General features: G+C 43.6%; 1 protein-coding gene across 2 annotated transcripts in view; it reads right to left on the bottom strand.

Moving 5' to 3' along the window:
* The window catches only part of ANTXR1 (ANTXR cell adhesion molecule 1), a 244,427-nt gene that overhangs the window by 42,898 nt on the left and 181,435 nt on the right, over window positions 1-20,094 (bottom strand). For both annotated transcript variants that reach the window (XM_012501213.2, XM_030827130.1), the window contains exon 17: window positions 13,924-14,004. In XM_012501213.2, the coding sequence (XP_012356667.1) occupies window positions 13,924-14,004 (81 nt within the window). The remainder of the gene's footprint in view (window positions 1-13,923; window positions 14,005-20,094) is intronic.

The following is a 20,094-nucleotide window of genomic DNA, read 5'->3' as shown; positions in this document are numbered from 1 at the left end:
GGGAAGGCTTATGGAAAGCTGTGTTTTTTCATGGGGGAACAGTTTGTGCCATGGTTTACAAAGCTAAAGAATTTCAGTATTCAAACTGTTGCCATAAAAAAATCAAACTTGGAAATAGAACTAAACATGTTATTAACAGAACGGGATTGAGAGAGCAAGAGAATTCTTTTGGAGTAAAGTTATCCAAAGTCTATGTGTTCTCCTTTGACACATAAATCTATTATCAACCTCGTCTTGGACTTTTCTTTGGACAGAAATTGGATAAGTTTTGCAAAAGACAGGCACAAAGCCTGGCTGTGGATGACACCCTGAGGGTCAGAACATTCATTACAGCATTGGCGTCTACAGAAATTTGAAAGCACAGCAATGTTGCTGGATAAAATTGGCATTTTCATATGGGCAGGGTAACCTTTTTGGAAGCCTTCCTGTTGCTTAAGAGCGGCCTGCTGTGGGACACAGATGTATGGGTTTCTGACTTGATACAAATTGCTTGTAAGGTCCAGTTTTTGCTAAAAGATTCTATTTTGATCCATTACTAAATATATTTGCAACTTGAGGCCCATCAGCAATGGATCTACTGCAGAACACACTAGTGCAGCTGATGAGGTGCTGTGGGACCATGGGATATGGGCAGTTCTCATGGGCTTATTCCTGATTTTGGGGGGTGTGCTTATTGTTTACAAGCACAGAGGGTGGCCTCAGCTCTGTAGCTTCCTTGGCTATCTCTGGAGGACTGCATGGCATCCCCTAGGCCTACAGATGTGGTGGGACACTAAAGCAATGGCTTCAGGAACTCTGCTAAGCTTGCTCCCACTACACACTCATCTTTCCATTGCTCTCCACCACGATGCCTAAGACAGCCAACCTTGTTGGTCAGAACTACTTCCGTTGTTACAGAAAGAAGGAAAATAATTTTCTTGCATAGAAACACAGATGATTCCACAGTGGACTTTCCATTAGGCCCACTTTTACTAGTTATACCACTAAGGAGAATGCTGCCCATTATTATTTCAATTTTCCAGACTCTGTGACATTTACGGTTTTCCATTACAATTCACCTTTAATAAGCAGGAAAGTAAATGGAAAGGCTTATATAAGATTTATTCCCATTTAAAGCTTGTACTTAAGTCAGGGCTGCAGAGTCCTTGAAACATAGGTGTTGCAGTAACTGAGGCCAGTCAGTGCCTGGGTGCCAGCTGGGGGGGCCACACCATTCAGTGAAGCAACCAAATTCAGACGCTGGGGGCAAACACAGAAATGGACAGAGGTGCTGAATGCTAGAGGAATGGAATAAGCACCCTCACAACTAGCTCTGTCATCACTGTGGATTCTCAACGTGACATTGCTCTCAATGATATTAGCCAAAAAGAAAAAAATGGAAAATCACTAATATTAAATGTTATAGGAACAAATTTGTAAAGTGAGACTGGTAAAGCCTTGGAGAGTTTTTTAAAAATGAATTTTCTATTTTCAAACAAACTTAAAGTTATTAATAAATGGCAATGACAAAAGTATGAATAGCAATTATAATAAAAGTTTGGTGTTTTAAAGTTTTAATCAGCCTCATTTTATCTGGACATGTCCCTGGAAGACCTTGTGAATTCTCTCTCCCTATTAAGAGACAGAGGATTCACTCAGATGTCTCTTTGCCTGTGACTCAAATGCAGTTTCCTATGAAGACACATCATAAAAGTTTGCAAACAGCTGTGGCCTGGAGGTTGCAGAAAAAAACCATACTCCATGAGACAAGGAAACAAATTGAGCTAGGTCCTCAGTGCTGTGAGGGAAAGTTAAGAAAAAAAAAAGCTATGGTTCCTTCCCTCAAATTGCTTACAACTTATTCAGGGAGTGAAAAGTCAGTATTGGTTAAAATTAACTTGGTGCTAAACTTTGTGGCTGTAAGCGGAGGAGGACGGAAGGGCCAGACAATGAGCTTTGACTGGGAGAAGGTCTTGGGCTTTGGCTGAGTGCTGAGTGCCTGAAGGATTTGGGTGGATAAAGACTGGAGAAGGTGGAGCTTGCAGGTGGGGGCTGCTGCATTCCCTACCCTCCCTGGTTGCAGGTCTGTGTGTCCTTTCTCAGTTCTTCTCCCTTCTGGCCTTTTACACATGCTGTTCCTCCAACTAGAAGGCCCTTCTCTCCCTGCACTGGGAGAGTTTGTCCTTCAGATCTCAGCCAAATAGTCTCTTCTCTTTGGAAGTATGCCCTGATGCCCCAGCCTGGGTTAAATCTTCTGGCTCTATGCTCCCAGAGAACTCCAAACTCCCCTTCATACCATCTACCATGTGGAGCTGTAATTTAGTGATCTTTTCTGACCACTCCAGTGTACACTCCACAAGGGCAGGGATCTCGCCTTGTTCATGCTAAATCCCCACTGCCTAGCTTGGTGCCTGCTGGAGAGTGGGAGCTCAAGTTGTATTAACTGGATGAATGGAGATTCTGTCCTAGACACAGTGTTGGTGGTAAAGTGGGAGGCAGTGAGAGGTGGAATCAGGGAGAGCATGAGGTGATATGGGAGCACAGCATCCTGTGCAGGAGAGCAGGCCTGTGTGGGAGGACATCAGTGGGTATGTCATCTTGGGCAGGATATAAAAATGGAAAGGCACTGGGAGGTGGGAAGACGTAGGGTGGCATGGACTAACTCTGCCTTCTCCTCAAGAGATAAGGCTGAGTCTGGATGCTTATCCTCCTCTCGTGGCCTGGGGTGAGGACTCAAGGAGAGCCAGGCAGTGTCGAGCTGGTGGGTTTCCAGTCTTGCCACTTCCACCAACACTCTTTGTGACCTTGAAAAGGGCAGAGATCTTATCTGAGCCTCATCTTTCCTATATTAAAAAGAGGATAAAGTAAGGAGGTGATGGGGAACAGATGAGATAATGGACCTGGGAGGGCTCGGGAATCTCTCCAGACCACCTTTCCAGACCTCAGCTTTGGTGCCTCTAAAATGAAGGGTCTGGGATTATGAGGAACTGCCAGTTCAACTCCAAGACTGAGGGTCAGGTTGAGTTGGGGTGGTCATGGAGATGCTGAACGAAGATGGGTGTGTGTGGATGTTTTATAGCAGGCTGGCTCTTCCCCACACTGTTCAAAAGCCTATCTCCTAGGTCAGATTTTGCCATCTATAATCTAACCCAATACTTTCTGGCCAGAACAGAACTTCCCACCAGCATGGATTCTGATGATTCTTAATTGAGGCCCATCACAGAGATGCTGAATGTCCCTCCAGATGACCTTTTCTGGTGCCATCAGCTGGAGGAGCAGGCCCGCAGAAGCCAAGTGGCTAGACATGATCATCATGCTTAGACAAAGTAGCAAACCTCCTAAAATATTATACACTTGGGTAAAATTCTGACCCTAGAGCTAAGCCCTACTTCCCTCAACCTGATTTTGTTTGGAAAGGAAAAACTAAGGTCAGAGAATTTGAACAGGGTTGCTTTATTCCCATCCCTGTCTGGTTCAGCCTTAGCATTTACTTCTCCTCTGTTTGCTATTTGCAACCTGATTCCAGGACTTGACCTTCTGTTGTTGCAGCTGTTTGGGAGATGAGACAATCTGAAGTCGAAAGTCCTACAAGTTGAAATTGAAAGAAGCTACAAAATGATGATGATGATGATGATGGTGATAATAAGGAGGAGGAGGAATGTGTGTGAATGTGATTGTGTAATGCTTGTGGGAAAAGGGGGATCAGATTGTGAGGACTGGAAGAGGGGGAGAGGGAGGGGGAAAGAGAGAGGGAGAGGGAGATAGCTCAACCACAGCAATTGCTTTCATACGTATTTACTTAGAGACACTTCCTACCATGGGAGAAGGAAGTTGGCGCAAAAAAAATCCCAAGATGGTATATTTTGCAGCATCAACTTTGGGTTTAACATCTCTGAAGAAAGTTAACTTTGCAGGTTTTGGGTACAGTCGGTTTTTGCTGTGGACAGAGAGTGTTTTGAACTTTTTATTCCTTAAATTCAGCTAACTCAGCCAAAAATTCTAAGTACTCATGTCCCCCTCCAATGAGACAGCAAAGGAGAGGCTTCCAAGGGTGAGAACTGAATGAATACTACAGAGAATTCAAACATCCAGGGAAGACGGCTGGGCCAGAATAAATCACACCCTCTAGGAACATTTCCTATAATTTGCTCTTTTTTCTTCCTTTTTCTTAAAATGATCAGTTTCTTACAAAAATTTATAAAAGGTCAGGAGACTTTCCCTCCAGATCTGTTGGGACCTTACACCTGGTGTCAGATAGGAATTCTGAAGATGTCCATTTACTCAAAGTAAAGAGCTAATGTAAACTTAATTGTTTATTATGCAAGAAAAACGACTTTCATGTAAGACTTCAATATGTAGATAACTTGGTTCTTTTGGTCATTGCTGGTTTGAACATAAAATAATTCTGAGAAAAAGTTTTTCCTACAGGTTAAGAGGTAACTAAAATTCTCTGAAATCAATGGCAGTTTTCAGGGGGAAGGAAGGGAAGAAAATAAACTCCCATCTTTTCAAATTATTTATACCTATCATTTTATTTAATCCTGAGACATTCACTCTGGAATGTGGAGAAGTGCTGCCAGCACAGGAGCAATGGGGTTCCCAAGGTGTGGCTGTTTCCAGTAGCTCCAGTTCCAGCTGCTCCACTCCTCCAGCCACATCACAGGGAGAACAGAGCCCATCACTTCCCACAAGGATGTCCTCACTTCCTGCCCTCTCACTCATACCTGGGCTCTACAACCCATGTCACTAAGGAGGACTGGCACTTCCTCCTAAGCCCTCCAACCCTTTCTCCTAAGAGTTCCTGCAGTCTAACAGTGAGTTCTTGTCTTCAGCCCCTTCCTCTACTGGATCTCTGCCATATGCTCTTCATCATGCTCCAGTCTTACTAAGACAAAGAACTCTTTCCAACTCTAGATTTCCTCCAGCTACTGCCTTGGCTCTCCCTCCCATTGTTTGTTAAGCTTTGCTCCCATCCCCATCATCCCACAGAGCTCAGGTCACTAAGGGCACCATAACCTCCTTACTGCTAATCTTATTAGATGATCGCTCTCAGTTTGCATCTTAATTTCCCATCATTTGACACTCCACCCTCCTCCATAATGTATTATCTTCCCTTGGCTTCCATGACCCCAGACTTTCCTCTTGCAACTTCTCTTTCTCTTGGCTGGTCCTTCTCAGTCGTCTTCTTGCTCTATTTCTTTTCTCCACCCTGACTTAAAGGATGTGACCCTCTGGGTTCAGTGCTTAACTTCTTCTCTCTACCCCTCTCCCTGGTTTCCCCTCTGTTCACATGGGTCTCAACTGCCATGGCCAATGACTCTTAGATCTTTGCCTGCAGCCAAAACTCTCACTGGAGCAAAACTGCCCCCTGACTAGGGTGAGGCACACGAGGTGTCTAGGGCACAAAATTTAAGGAGGCATGTACTCGCAGGTCCCTGCTTTCACACAACCCTGACAGTGAGCAACCCAGAGAGTTCCTGCCCTAGATGCCTTCATGCTTCCCCCGGTCCTGACCTGCTGCAGGTCCTTTTTGCTTGGATGTCCCACAGGCACTGCGAACTCCACAAGTTAAAAAGCGACGTCCTCATCTTCCCTCCCAAAGCTCTCCTCATCCTGGTGAATATCAGGCAGCACAGTCAGCAATGTTGCTTGGGCCAAATCCTGGAGGTCCTCCTTCACACCTTCCACTCTCTCATCCTCCACACCCAGACAGTTACCAAATCTGTGATTATTTGCTCAACATCGTGTGAATCCAAGCTGTCTTCTTTGCCCACCACTCTGCACCTCAGGGTGCCAGCCTCTCTCACTGCCGCTATGTCCACACTGCAGCCAGTGCGACCTTTCTAAAATGCACATCCGATTGCACCTCTGCTTAAAATGCTTGCAGTAAGTCTCCACTGTCCTCAGGGTGGAGTCCAGCCTCATCAGGCCGGCAACCCAGGTTCCTCTTCACCACAGTCCCTCCTCTCAGTGCCTCCCACTCTTTCCTCCTCTGTACCCTGCTCCTTGTGTCTCCCTGAAGGAGCCACAGTCTCAACTGCAGATCTGTATGCAAGCTTCCCTGTCACTAGAATATTCTGTGCTCCCCAACTCCATTCCCCCTTCTTGTCTCAGCTTAAATGTCCATTCAAGAAGGCATTTGGACTCCGAGGCTGGTGAGATGCCCTTCCTGGGTATAGCTCCCACACCTCATGTGCTCAGCTCCATCACAGAGCCTTTCACACCAGGCAGTGTTTGGGAGCTTCCTGCTTGTCCCTGTTCCTTGAGGGCAGGGACAGGGCTCATTCATTCATCTTGAATACCAAGCACTAATACAGTGCTCATTGGCTCTTAGAAGACGTCTAACAAGTATCTGTTGAATGCATGAAGGAGTTCAGGAATCCCTAGTGTTGACTTTCAAGTCTGAAAGTCCTAAATTCAAGCCCCAGACCTCCTTACCAGCTGTGTGTCCTTGGAAAAGTTAGTAATTTTCCCTGAGCCTCAATTTCTGTTCTTTAAAATGGAGATCATCATTACCCCAAGTTATTGTGAGTGGGTTTATGCTTCTGTAAGCATTTGCAGTTCATACGGTGCATGATACTCTCTTCTCTTGCACACCATACATACATACATGAACTCCTGGAAGCCAGAGTTTAGTCCTCTGCTGATGGATATCCCTAGTGCCCAGCCCAGAAATGGATTCTTAGTGGGAGTGCAATTGGTTTTTGTTGAGGGAAAGCAGCCATGGCAGGCCTTAGAAATTGGCAGTGAACGGGGAAAAGAAAAAAAGGAAAGGGGTTAGAAGAAAGAGGGAATGCAGGAAATGTGAAGGAGAGGGAAGAGAGGAAAGAGAATGAAAGAGTGCAGACACTTTCTCTGAGGCCTGCTACAGGAGGCTTATCTGCTTTGGAAGGACCGGGCGGAGGATGACCTCTCTCCTGGGGGATAACCTGCCTAGGCTATTCTCGCCTCTGCGACAGTAGGGAGACGTGGTGCCCATGAGACTGGCCTCACGCCCTTATTGGAAACAGCTGGGGAGGATTTCACAACCTTTGAGGCTTTACTTCAGATGAGTTTCAAACATTGTTTATGTACATTTACGTGTGTGTTTCCCTGGGTCTCTTCTGGTTGCAAGGAGATCCAGGCTTGCAAAACAAGCCCTGAGTGAGTTTAGTATTTTGTTCTTGCAGATAGTAATGGAATGTACCAGCCTCCTGATGCCAGATCTGAAAACAGATGACATCCAAACCCAGTGGGTTCTCCGGGAGCACGTGAAGTGGGGTGGAGTTCGATTTGGAGTAAAAGTGACTGGGGAGGGCTCAGGCTGGTCGGTAGATGATTGAATTCCATCCAGAAAAGACATATGAGGCTGAGTTCTATTTTCTCTTTTCCATCTTCTTTACTCAAGCAGTAGCAACGATATGGCAGCCTCAGTCTAGGTTAACCATCTTCCTGATAGGAAACGGACTGTTAAAAGCACATGAAGAGTGTGATCAGCTTATCTTACTCTTAGGGTTTCTGAAGGAATGTGGAGAGTTGCCTTTAAATTGTTTCAAAAAGGAAAGAGAAGATGCTGCCCTGAGTGAAAAAGAGGGAATTGGACCACCTCACTGCTTCTCAACCTTAGATGCCCGTTAGAATCACCTGGGGAGACTTTGTGATTCCCAGGTGATTCTATAAGTGCCCAGACCTCATCCCAGAACAATGAAACAGAACCTTTAGGGTGGGACCTTTAAAGCTCTCTAGGTGATAACAATGTGCAAACAGATTGAAAACCACTGGAGTCCACGCTCTGAATTCCCTTACGTTTCTGTGTTTGAAATTAGTAATCTAGGAACAGAATATGTGAAGATGGGAAGGATTTCTTTACAACTCACTGAGGCTTAATATTTAGATTTAAGGTAGGCTAGTTATTCCCCAGTTGTGTCAATAGGTGCTCTATGGAGAAATATAGAAAAGGGGTGGCTTGGTGGTCAAATCAGTATAGAAATATTGCTTAGGACCCCAAACTCTCAGGGTGAGAGGTACTCTGAAGTTTGTTTAGTTCCTTATCTTACTGGTTTTCAAAGTGTAATCCCCAGACCAGCAGCATCAGCGTCACCTGGGAGTTTGTTAGAAATGCTAATTCCCAGGCTCACCCCAGAACTTCTGAATCAGAAACTCCGAACATGGGTTCGGCAAGCTGTGCTTTAACAAACCTTCTAGGTGATTCTGATGCTCAAGTTTGGGAACCATTGATCTGCTACAGGAATCCCCTATGTCCTGGCCTAGTGGTTAATTTGTCTTATCCGTGTTTGGTACATTAGTTACCTGGAACATTAGTCTCTGGGGCAGCCCATTGTGTTGTTGAAACTTGCATCCTTCAATTCTTTCTGATGAAATTTGTTTCACTGTTGTTTCTGCCTGTGGTGCTAGCTCTGTTCAATGGGATGGCCCAGAGTAAATCCAAGTCACTTTCTATTAATACATCCACTTTGAGGCATTTAAGATAATTTTCTAGGACTTCTCGTTTAATATAACATATGGCCCATAGCTTCCAAAGGAGGCTTTCCCAAATCTACACTAAAATACTCAGGAAGATACAGAAAAGGTGACAATTCGCATTACCATCAAAAACAGACGGAAGGGGTAGAAGTGTAGAAGAAAATTTTTGTGAAAATGTGTGTTCTCTTGAAGTAGGGGAGGCTTCTCTAAATTTGAAACAAAAGGCAGGAATCATAAATATTTATAGATTTGACTGTAAAATTGTAGAAAAATTCAATATATTTCTAAAAAGTTAAAAGGTAAATGGCAAACTAGAAAAAACTTTGGACATATATTACATGGTTAGACTTTAAATGTCATAAGGATTAATAAGTACCACATACTTAATGCAAGCACAGGATCTGATACATAGTAGGCTTTCAAAACATTTGATTAATATATGAATGAAGATGGGTTAAGAAAATGATCACAGGAAACCAACACTAAAATATCCGGTGGAAAAATGAGCCAAGTCAAACCAATTGACAAAGGAGAAAATAAACATTAAAAAAATCGTTCTGCCTCAGTAATAATAAAAAATACAAATTAGCACCTATCAATCAAATAGGTACGTTAATAATATTGAGGAGCATCCGGGGAGATGGCTGTTTCATAGGGGCTAATGTGAGGGTTAATTTGTACAATCTTTTGAAGGGCAATTTGGCCATTTGTATCAAAGCTTTAAAAATTTGCACACTATTTGATCCAGTAGAAAGTTGGACTTTTATTCTAAGGAAACATTTGTGAATGTGCACAATGATTTGACAATAAGGATACTGACTGCAGCTTCATTTATAATAATAGATACTTGAAAATCAATCTCCAAAAAGGGAAGATAATGCAATGGAATATGACATGGTCTTAAAATGATATTATTCAAGGATATGTAGTGACATATAAAGATTATTCCTTGACAATGGTGACGTGATAAGAAACAGCTTGCAAAGCGGAATGACACACCATATCATCACGGACCAAGTAAGTTAAAAAGCTCTCACGACCCCTTGAAGCGTTCTTTCTCAGAACACTCTGAAGTCCTTCAACCATTTGCCCTTGAAAGATTAGCAAATTTTCTGAACTCAAAGAGTGGCCAAGCTGTGTAGGAAGCCTTGGGGACAATCCTGGACCATCCTGGGACAAAGGTTCTGACTTCCAAACCTTCTCACCTAGGCTCTGTCAAATGTGTTCTTGGGCAATGCCCCCTTTCAAGCAGGAGTCTGGCCAGCAACTTTTTGTATTTACAGGAAACTGTGGGAACAATGAACAATATTACCAAGCTAGGTTCACTCGGTAGAGAGGATGGGAAAGGCATTCCAAGCAGAGAAACCTAGCAAAGGTACAGAGACACAAAATATCCTGGCATGTTCAGAGCATGGCCAGCGATTAATTCCATGTGCTCAGAACCTATTTGGAGGTGATGAAGGAATCTGGGGTAAGTAGCGTATGAAATGGAAAGGCATGCCTTTCTAAATCAAGCTAAGGATTCTGGGTTTTCCCACAGTTTTTGCAAGTCTGAAGTGGAGGCATGGTGTGTTGAGGTTTGGTTTTACAAGGAGCACTGTGGTGGCTACATACTGGGAGCAGGGGACACCATGTGCTTAGTAAACTTTAACAGTCTTAGAATCAGATGTGCTACTGGTTTGCTATTTAGGTGGTTTCCTTTGGCACTTTCTCTTTTATGTTGGCCCAAGCATTTCCTGGTGGGCTCCAAGTAACAATGGGACCATGAGCCCACCACAGGCAAAAAGAGGGAGATGGGTGATGGCAGATGGAAAACATTCGTGTTCCCTGCTGCCACCCCTGACCTGAGGCTTGGATGGCTCTGAGGAGGTGGGTGCCAATCCCAGGGAAGGGCGGTGGCTCTAGGCTCTGGCTCCCTGAGGCCCTGCTCTGTGCTGAGCTGGAGGCCTTTCAGCAGCCTCAGAGGCTCTGTTGGTGGGCTTGTGTCTGCATCTGGAGGGCTGGGGTGGAGTAGCTGAGGGGAGGATGAAGAAGACAGGAACTGAAGAGGAAAATTTGCCAGGTTTCTGTGAGGTCAACATGTGTTTGAAGCAACTTAGAATGTAACCGAGAATGCAATTAGGTGATTTTTGTTTTTGTTTTGTTTTAAAGAAAAAAATCAGAACCTGTGACTCTTGTTCATGAGCACATGCCTGGATGGAGTCATTTTGAGTTTATGGAAAATGTGGTCAGCTCCATAAATCAGTGCTAAAGAATTCTTACAGACTCACCACCATGCAAGCAAGGCAGGCCTCTCCAGTGAGTCTCCTAAGATTATGCAAAACAAAACAGAAGAAGCATGTAGACAAAGCTACAATACTGCCCCCCCCACCGCCTCCCCTGGAATTCTTTCCTGAGTAGCCATAGGCAGCTCTGAATTCTGGTTCTTACTTCATCTGTGACCTTTCTTGTGTAACTCCATGTGTACATTGTGTGGCTGTTGCCATGGCAACAAGGAAACAATTTTCTGTACCAATTTCTCTCATGTATCTTATTTTAGCAAGACTTCCATAAAGAAAGGGCACTTAAAAATAAACTGGATAATCATAATTTGTAACAGTGTTGAGAGTATGTTCAAATGTATCCAAATTCTTCAGCTTCTTATATCTCACGTCTATTATTTTGCATGGCTGGAGAATAAAAGTTCAAGGTGGTATTATGTCTCTCAAAAACATATGGAACATCTTCAGCTGTTAATACAAACTTTCATTCAGAATTGGTAAATAAGAGATTCAATTTAAGTGTGATTCATTAGAGGAAGTTCCATTTATTTTCATTCCATTGTTCTTGGATTTATATAACCAGCCTTTTGCTCCCAAACAGCATTGATTCTTCTGTCTTATAAATAATCATATTTCTTTCTATCCAGCCTCTTTCCTATAACCCTCCCACTTCTTAGGTTGACCCAGTTTATGAATTGGTTTCTGCCAAACTGGTCAGTGGAAAATGGAATGTTAACATATTTTAGTGGAGATGTTTTTCAATTGCTCTGAAAAGAAAAATGGGGTCATACACTGTATCGGCATCTTGTCACAAAAAATAGTACTACTGAACCTTAGTTTAGGGATCTTATTATTATTTTTTCTCAATCTGTCAGAGGAGTCTCACGCATGCTAAAAAAATTTCTTCATTTCCCATAGAAAGCAAATGTATACTTTATAAGACCAAACACCTCCCAGAGTACTAACTTTATGGCCTATGCTTGTTTCTCCTAACTGTAGAGTTTGTATTTAAAATTTCATATAGAAGTTTGGTCTTGTTGACTGTCACAGACAAAAGCTCAAATTCCACATGCGATGAGGGCCAAATCAACCCAGCATTTATATGAGCTAGTTTCACGTTTTTACTTGCCTGCCGTCCTAGTCACAACAGGAGCAGCTAATTGGGTAGTGGCTCACATAAACTATGGAACTTTAGACCAAATCTCCTCAGCTACAAACCAACCACCGTCACCAGGTGCAAGGGGAGGGGGTAGCAGGGCCTGCCTATTGGGCTCTGCTCTAGTGTTCTCTAGTGTTAGCTGTGTCATGCTGGACAGTCAGGAGACCATACACACCAACTGCAACATGGCTTGAAGTTCTGTATCAACCATCCCCAGACAGCAGAACAGCACAAAGTAAATAACCATAAAGATATCTGTCATTGATTGAGCTTTTTTTTTTTTCTTTTTTTTTTTTGAGACAGAGTCTTGCTCTGTTGCCAGGCTGGAGTGCAGTGGTGCAATTTCCGTTCACTGCAACCTCTGCCTCCTGGGTTCAAGTGATTCTCCTGCCTCAGCCTCCCAAGTAGCTGGGATTACAGGTGCACACCACCACGCCCAGCTAATTTTTGTATTTTTAGTAGAGACGGGATTTCACTATGTTGGCCAGGATAGTGGCCTCGATCTCTTGACCTTGTGATCCACCCACCTTGGCCTCCCAAAGTGCTGGGATTACCGGTGTGAGACACTACGCCTGGCCCGAGCATTTCTTTCTTAACAAAACATTTTTATTTTTTGAGACAGAGTCTCGTTCTGTTGCCCAGGCTGGAGTGCAGTGGTACGATCTTGGCTCACTGCAACCTCCACCTCCTGGGTTCAAGCAATTCTCCTGCTTCAGTCTCCTGAATAGCTGGGATTACAGGCATGTGCCACCATACTTAGCTAATTTTTGTATTTTTAGTAGAGATGGGGTTTAACCATATTGGCCAGGCTGGTCTTGAACTCCTGACCTCAAGTGATATACCTGCCTTTGCCTCCCAAAGTGTTGGGATTACAGGTATGAGCCACCGTGCCCATCCTGACTGAGCATTTCCATGTGTTCAAAGAGTGGGCCAAATGCTTTACAAACATCACCTTCTCCAACCAGCCACAGTAGGAAGAAGCCTGTGCCATCTACTTTATAAGGATGAAGTTCAGAGAGGTCAGGTGATTTGCCTGGAGCTTTCCAGCCAGGAAGGAAAGGCGGTTCAAACCCAAGTCTGCTTGATTCGAAAGGAGTTCTAAATTCGAAAGGAGTAAAAAATTTTGCTTTTGGATTAATGTGCCTGATTCCCAAAGAAGTGGATGGAAGATGCAGGTTGCTGGTAGTTGAGGGAAAACTTGGTCCCGAGTTTTGATCTGTAAAACTTGAGGAAGAGAGACTAGCTCTTACATGAAGAAATAGTGATAGTGTTGTTTTGGCAGAACTGAGGTTGTTTCCAGTGTAAGTTACTTGTTACTTACTATGTGAAACAGAACAAGCTATTCAACTTCTCTTGTTTTTCAGAGAATGCAATTAGGTGATTTTTGTTTTTGTTTGTTTTTCTTTCTTCATTTACAAAATGAAGCCATGGGCTGGATGGTTTCTAAGGTCTCCACTGGCTCTATCTTTCAAGACTGCTCTTGACTAGAGATATTCCAAGCTTAGCCTTGACAGTGCCAAGACAAATCCTCACCTGGGGTGAAGGATCCCTCTGTGGTCCTGGGCTAGCCGGGCCCAACACCTACTGGGAAGATGGTAGGTTTTCTGTGGCCCCTTCCTTGCCCTCACCCCATCCTTGCAGTGCTGGTACTCTGTGGTGCACCACTGGCTTATGTGGCCAGTGGCCAGCAGAGCTCCCTCCTGAAACTGCCCCAAGTAGGGGCCAGTCCTGCTTTATTCTCTCACTGTGCCTATACATTGAGAAGCTCAAATTCTAGGAAGTTAAACCCAACATATTACTGTCAAAATCCTTTTCAGAAAAGCAAATCAAAACTCAAGATCTTATAATAACCAACATTTTGAAAATCGATGTCTGATTTGTTGCAACATGAAATAATAGCTGGATTTGTAAATCTGGAGTTATTCTAGCTCTGTTTTAGAATCCAAAGTTATTTTAGCTCTACAAAGATGGAGAGAGAAAAAGAATATGTGTGTGTGTGTGTGTGTGTGTGAGAGAGAGAGAGAGAGAGAGAGACACCATTAATGAATTAATGAGTCCTACCGTGTCTCCTGGCTGTGGACGCATCACAGACACACGATCATATCCTTTCCTCAGTAGGACCCACAAGGCATCGAGTTTTCCCTGAAATAAAACAAATGCACCAAGATTACACATGAAACCAGACCTGTGGCTAGCCACCGTAGGCTCACAGAACTTTCCATGCTTCTTCAGTCATGTGAACAACACAACACTGTCAATATGGTCATGATGGGATTAGTGACTCTGCAGTCCCTTAATTCAAAACTGGAGCTTCATGAATGGAGGAGAAGAAGAGACACACAGAAGACTCTGATGCTTGTGAAGGACGCACCCTGAGGTCTGAGTGCAGCCCCAAGTTTGCAAACATAACTTCATTCAAGCTTTGGGCTTTTGTCTTTATCACATTTCTGGGCATATCCTCACACCACAAGTTAATCTTTCCAAATTTCACTAAAGTTTTCTCTTCCCACTTGGTGCCCAGAGCTCATTAGTAAAGACACTAATGACAAATTCTGGAAAATTACTAAACGTTAAGTGTCAACAGGGCAAGACCAATTAAAGGTCCCTGGAATGCACGTCCCTGGCTGTCTGCTAGGCTCACTCAGTAGCTATAACTTGCTCTGAAGCCTGGGCTTGAGAGACGAATTACCAAGCATTACAGATGACCAAAAACCACAACCCCTTTGAGGTTGTATGTAATTGGCTGAAACAGAGAAGAGTGAGTATGTCAGCACCAAGGCTTTCACAACTGATGACCAAGAACACCCCTACAGGTGACTCTTATTTATATTCCCTGGAACCTGTGAATATGTTACCTTACATGGCAGTAAGGACTTTGCAAATGTGATTAAGGTAAGAATGTTGAGATGGGGGAGAGTATCCTGGACTATCCAGTGGGCTCAGTCTAACAGCATGGTTCCTTCCTAGAAGACCCATGGTGGTTTTTGGCGGGAGGGTCAAATCCAGAGAAGGAGATGTGCGGATAGAAGCAGAGTCACAGTGATGAGGTGTGAGACGGACTCAACCCAATGTTGCTGACTTTGGAAATGGAGGGTGGCTATAAACCAGTGGGTGTGGGCAGCCTCTAGCACCTATAAAAGACAAGGAAATAAATTCTCTTCTGGAGTCTCCAAAAGGAAAACAGCTCTGCTAACACCTTGATTTTAATCTAGTGAGACCCGTTTGGGGCTTGTGACATCTGGAACTGTAAGATAATAGATTTGTGTTGATGAAACCTTTAAGTTTGTGGTAACTCATTACAGCGACAAGAGGAAACTAACACAGTCCTTCTCACTCCCTGATATAGTCTACGTTAATTTCCTGATTGTCTGTGCCCCCTTGAATGCCAGCTCCATGAAGGCAGGGGTATTGATGGTTTTGTTCACTTCTATCTGCCTATCCCTTAGGACAACATCTGGTGCTCAATATATATATTTGTTGGAGGAATGAATGTTCCTAAGTGGTAGGTGCTTCCATGAGTGTCCTCTAATTGAATTGTCCCAGTAGTCCCAGAGGGCTGTGGAGAGGAAATGGAGGGTCAAAGAGAGATCAAGTAACTTGCCCAAAGGCAGATGGTTTATAAACCGGAGAGTTGAGATTGGAATCCATGTCTGTCTAATTCCAAATCACATATGCTTTCTATTACACCAATTGCAGATTCTTCCTCATCAGATCTTCTGGCGCGAGTGCTTTAATTTAGATCCTTTAGAACACAGGGTTTCTCAGCTGTGGGTTGCAACCCTTTAAGCCCTCATGAAATCAATTTTGTATGGGACCAGAACTTTTAAGAAATAGAATAGAAGAGAAAATAGTAATTGCACATGGTGAGGATAAGTATTATTTTGTGAAAAATTTATCTCAGTTAAATGTGTATGGGTGTGGGTATGACTGTATGTGCACATATGTGTGGGCAAAAGCTGGGCCAAAATGTAAAATGTATTTCCTACCTAAGCCTTAGGAACGTTTGAAAATCCTGATCTTGCAGGGGTCTTTGAATGACAGTGCTGGGAAGGCTGGAGGAGTCTAAAGAGTTTAAGTTCCTGGACACAAAGCGTTTATATAGGGGCAGTGTTAAGCATCTCAAATATTTCATGTTCTGAAATGATTTTCTGGTGGATTATATACACATATAAAATTGTGTTCTTTAATCTTTATAAACTGTTTTTTAAGTTCTTGTGGGTTAAACTTTGTCTTGCCAAGTGTAGTGTTTCTCATCTATTTTGGCAAGGAATTTACAAACGCCTTGAAAAATATTTTGAAATGATTTTAGAATGCTGGATAGAACTGCTGCTGTGTGCAGCATGGTTTTCTGTATTAAGCCGTTTCAATCACCAGCTAAATGTTTTCCTTTAAGGTTCTTTTGGATAAGCATTTATATTTCAGGATGTAACCAGGTGGGTTTCCTGGATGAATGCCTCTTTTTTCTTTCCCCCTTTTTTTTCAGGAGAGGGCTCCCAGCATTTGGCTTTGTAAATCAGCCCACCCACAGAGCTGTGTGTGCTAATCACTCAACTCTGTGACAAATGAGCAATGAGATGGGGCAGAAAGAAGAACACTGGGCTGCTGAAGGAACACATTAATTAACTCAGCAGAAATTTAAAGTTACATGCATAGCAAAAGAGCAGAAACCACCTAGATGTATAATACCAGGAGAATGAGCAGAAAATGATGTTTCTTTGTGGCAACAGATCACCCTACGGAGTAGTGTTTAAGCACAAAGTGACTGAAGCCAGGCTGCCCCAGTTAGTACTGTGGGTCTCCTTTTCACCAGCTCTATGGGTTAGATGAGTAGTTCCATCTCCCTAAGCCTTACTTTTCTCATATTTAAAGTGGAGATAATAATACTGTCTACTCTACAGACTTGCTGTAAGACTTAAATATTGACGTTAGGTACTTGTCTCATAAAAGGTATTCATTAAATGTTACCTATGATCATAGTAAAGTCATTAAAATGATCATTTGGGAGGCTCTGTAGAGAGATGGAAAAGAATGTAACACAGAGTGTAGGAATCCAGCAATTTCAACTTTGTAAGCATGCATGTGTGCATCTTCTATTCTGTGCTCCTCCAAGCCTATTTTCCTCTTACCCCCAAGCCACAGTTTTTATTCCTTCTGCCCCAATCACTCCACCCAAATTGCTCTTGTTAAGGCCACCCATGGCATCCCGACTGCCAAATGCCTTGACACTCATTTCACTTGGTTCTTTGGGGAGCTGCGCTGTGCTGGGCCTCTCCTCTGCACACTCTCCCTCAGCCTCTGTGCCACGAGCTTCTACCTGCTCCCTCCGACCTCTCTGCCAAGTCCTTTTCAGCTTCTTCTGCTCCTCCCCCTCTGCCTACACTTGACATGGTGGCCTTCATTTGGCACCTCTATTCTCATCTCTCAGCTGAGTGCTCTCATCCAGTCTCATGGGTCCAGCTTCCACCTATCTGCCGGCAACTCACAAATTCTACACTCAGCCCAGTCCTCTCTTGAGCTCCAGATCTGGGTATCTATTTATCTATTAAATCTTAATTGTAATGTGGATGTATCACATCACATCACAGGTATCAAAAAGTCAAACTTTACGAACTGAACTAACTCTTCTCCCCAAACCTGCTCCTCCTTTTGCACACCCTGCCTTGATTCATGGCACCACCAATCTATCCAGATGGGCATACTGGGTACCAGGAATCATTCTAACCTCCCTTCTCTCTGCAACCTGCTCATGTCCAACATCAACTGTGTCTTGTGAATGTTCTCTCTGTAGCAGCTCTGCTGCCGCCTCTTCCCATCCACCCCTGATCCACCACCTCCACAGCTCCTGCCTGGGCCCAGGCCCTCATCATCTGTCACTCATTCTGTGAATAGTTTCCTGATTGGCCTTTCATCTCCAGAGTTCCTGTCCTCTCTCCTGTTGATTAATAAAGAATTTTATTGTGAGCCCAAATGGATGCACTGCAGTCAATAAAATGAACCATGAAACATCTTAGTAGCCAGTGTGAATTTGGGCAAGTTACCTAACCTCTCTGTGCTCTGGTTTTCCATTTGTCGTTTCTACTGATCTGGGTATCTATTTACCGATGGATAAGTAGTTTCTATTTTCAAGGGCTGTTATAAATAATAAAGGCATTAGTGCATAGAAAGTGCTGCCCGACTTGCAGGGTGTGCTTGATCTGGGTGAGCTGTTGTCCTTGGGCTCTTCTGGCCAAGGCGAGATTAGCTAGTTCCAGGTGTATCCTTAGCATTCTGAGTTCTGATTGTCCCACAAATGAACCTAAACTCTCCAGTCTGTGGCGTAGAAAACAATCCAGGCAATCAATCAATCAACACAACCTATAACCTCTTTCTATTCCTACAACAGGTAGTTTTTATGCAAGAGCTTTAGAAAAACAGTGTTTGCGACCAAGAAGTAAGCTTTAGAAAAAACAATGTTTACAACCAAAATGAGAATAAAAAATAACTCTCAAAATTCAATGAGCACTGCATGACAAAGGCTCTTGGAAACTTGATTTTTCTGAATGTAGGCAGAAGTCTGTCATTTAAAGACGGTAGTAGTGGGCTCGTTAATAACAAGCCTTTGGGGCTAGATGTGCCACAGAAGAGTCTTCTAAACAGTCTCTGGGCTTCACCTAAAGTCTTAGAGGATCCTTCTGAGTTGCGTCCGCTTTATCTGTCTCAGACTTGGATGTCTGTCATGCACAAACCTCTCCACAGCATACACTTAAGACACTGGTCCTCACTCCCTGGTAAAATGCCCAACTGCTTCTGTGAAGCCAGGACAAAGATTTATCCACAAGCCTCAAGCCCTCTGGCAGATTGTATTAGCTGACACTTATAAATAGCTTTCTTTTATTTGAAGTTGACAAATTTTGACTATAAAATGAGAAATTTACCAATTCCATGCTCCCAAACTGTATCTTAGCCACAGACAATACCTGCCAATTCACAAAGGCAAAGTGGAAGTTCTATGTAAACTCTAGCTTTGGTTTCTTTCTAAGCAATAAGACTGTGCTGGGAATGATTATGCAGCCAGCATTCATAGCACTCTGGAGGTAGGGGGCTGGGCATGGTGGCACATGCCTATAATCCCAACACTCTGAGAGGCTGAGGTGGGAGGATCACTTGAGAGCAGCTTGGACAACATAGTGAGACCCCCATGTTTACAAAAAATTAAAAAACTTAGCAGGTGTGATGGCTTATATCTGTAGTCCCAGCTACTTGGGAGACTGAGGTAGGAGAATCCCTCGAACCTAGTTTGATGCTACAGTGAGCTATATGATCGCACCACTGCACTACAGCCTGGGCAACAAAACAAGTCCCTGTTTTTAAAACAAACAAACAAAAAACTTAAAGCACCCTGGGTCATCAGCTTTTGTGGTGGGGTTTCCTCTTTTTTTTTTTTGCCAGGCAGCAGTTGTGTCTTTTCTTCTGGTTTGTCTGCCTTAGCCAGCTGGAAGACAGTCAGAGATTGAGAATTCTGAGAGTAGTTCAACTTATAAGGCCACTATAAACTGACACCTGACTTTTTACACTTTGAAATACATGGTAGGCCAGGTGTGGTGGCTTATGCCTGTAATCCTAGCACTATGGGCGGCTGAGGTGGTCGGATCAAGAGGTCAAGAGATTGAGACCATCCTGGCCAACATGGTGAAACCCCGTCTGTACCAAAAAAATAGAAAAATTATCTGGGCGTGGTGGCAAGTGCCTGTAGGGCCAGCTACTCGGGAGGCTGAGGCAGGAGAATCACTTGAACCTGGGAGGTGGAGGTTGCAGTGAGCCGAGATCGTGCCACTGCACTCCAGCCCGGTGACACAGTGAGACTCCGTTTCAAAAAAAAAAAAAAAAAAGAAATACATGGTAAATAGTGTGACCCAGGCTTTCCCTCAAAGGAAATAAATTAATGGATTTAATGGATAACGTCAGAAACTTTCCCTACACACAGACACACACGCACTCATGAGTGTGTGCTATGCCATGCACAGGGTAATTTTTGTTGTGCTTTTTTTTTTCTTCTTTTGGTTTTTAAGAAAAGTTTGCCCATATAGCTGGGCATGACTTCACTTGTCTGAAATGGTCAGCCCCAATTTAATGAGAAGCACGGGGTATTGTAAATCCGGGGGTGAAAACCAAGCAAAGGAAAATGCAGGCTAAATATCAGGGAAAATTTCCCGATCATGAGTCTGGAATGAGGAAGGGGGGAGGTGTGGTCGG

Source organism: Nomascus leucogenys, chromosome 14 (assembly GCF_006542625.1).
Source record: "Nomascus leucogenys isolate Asia chromosome 14, Asia_NLE_v1, whole genome shotgun sequence".
NCBI lineage: Eukaryota > Metazoa > Chordata > Mammalia > Primates > Hylobatidae > Nomascus > Nomascus leucogenys.
The sequence above is the reverse complement of the archived record's forward strand: the minus strand, read 5'-3'. Positions and strand labels throughout refer to the sequence as shown.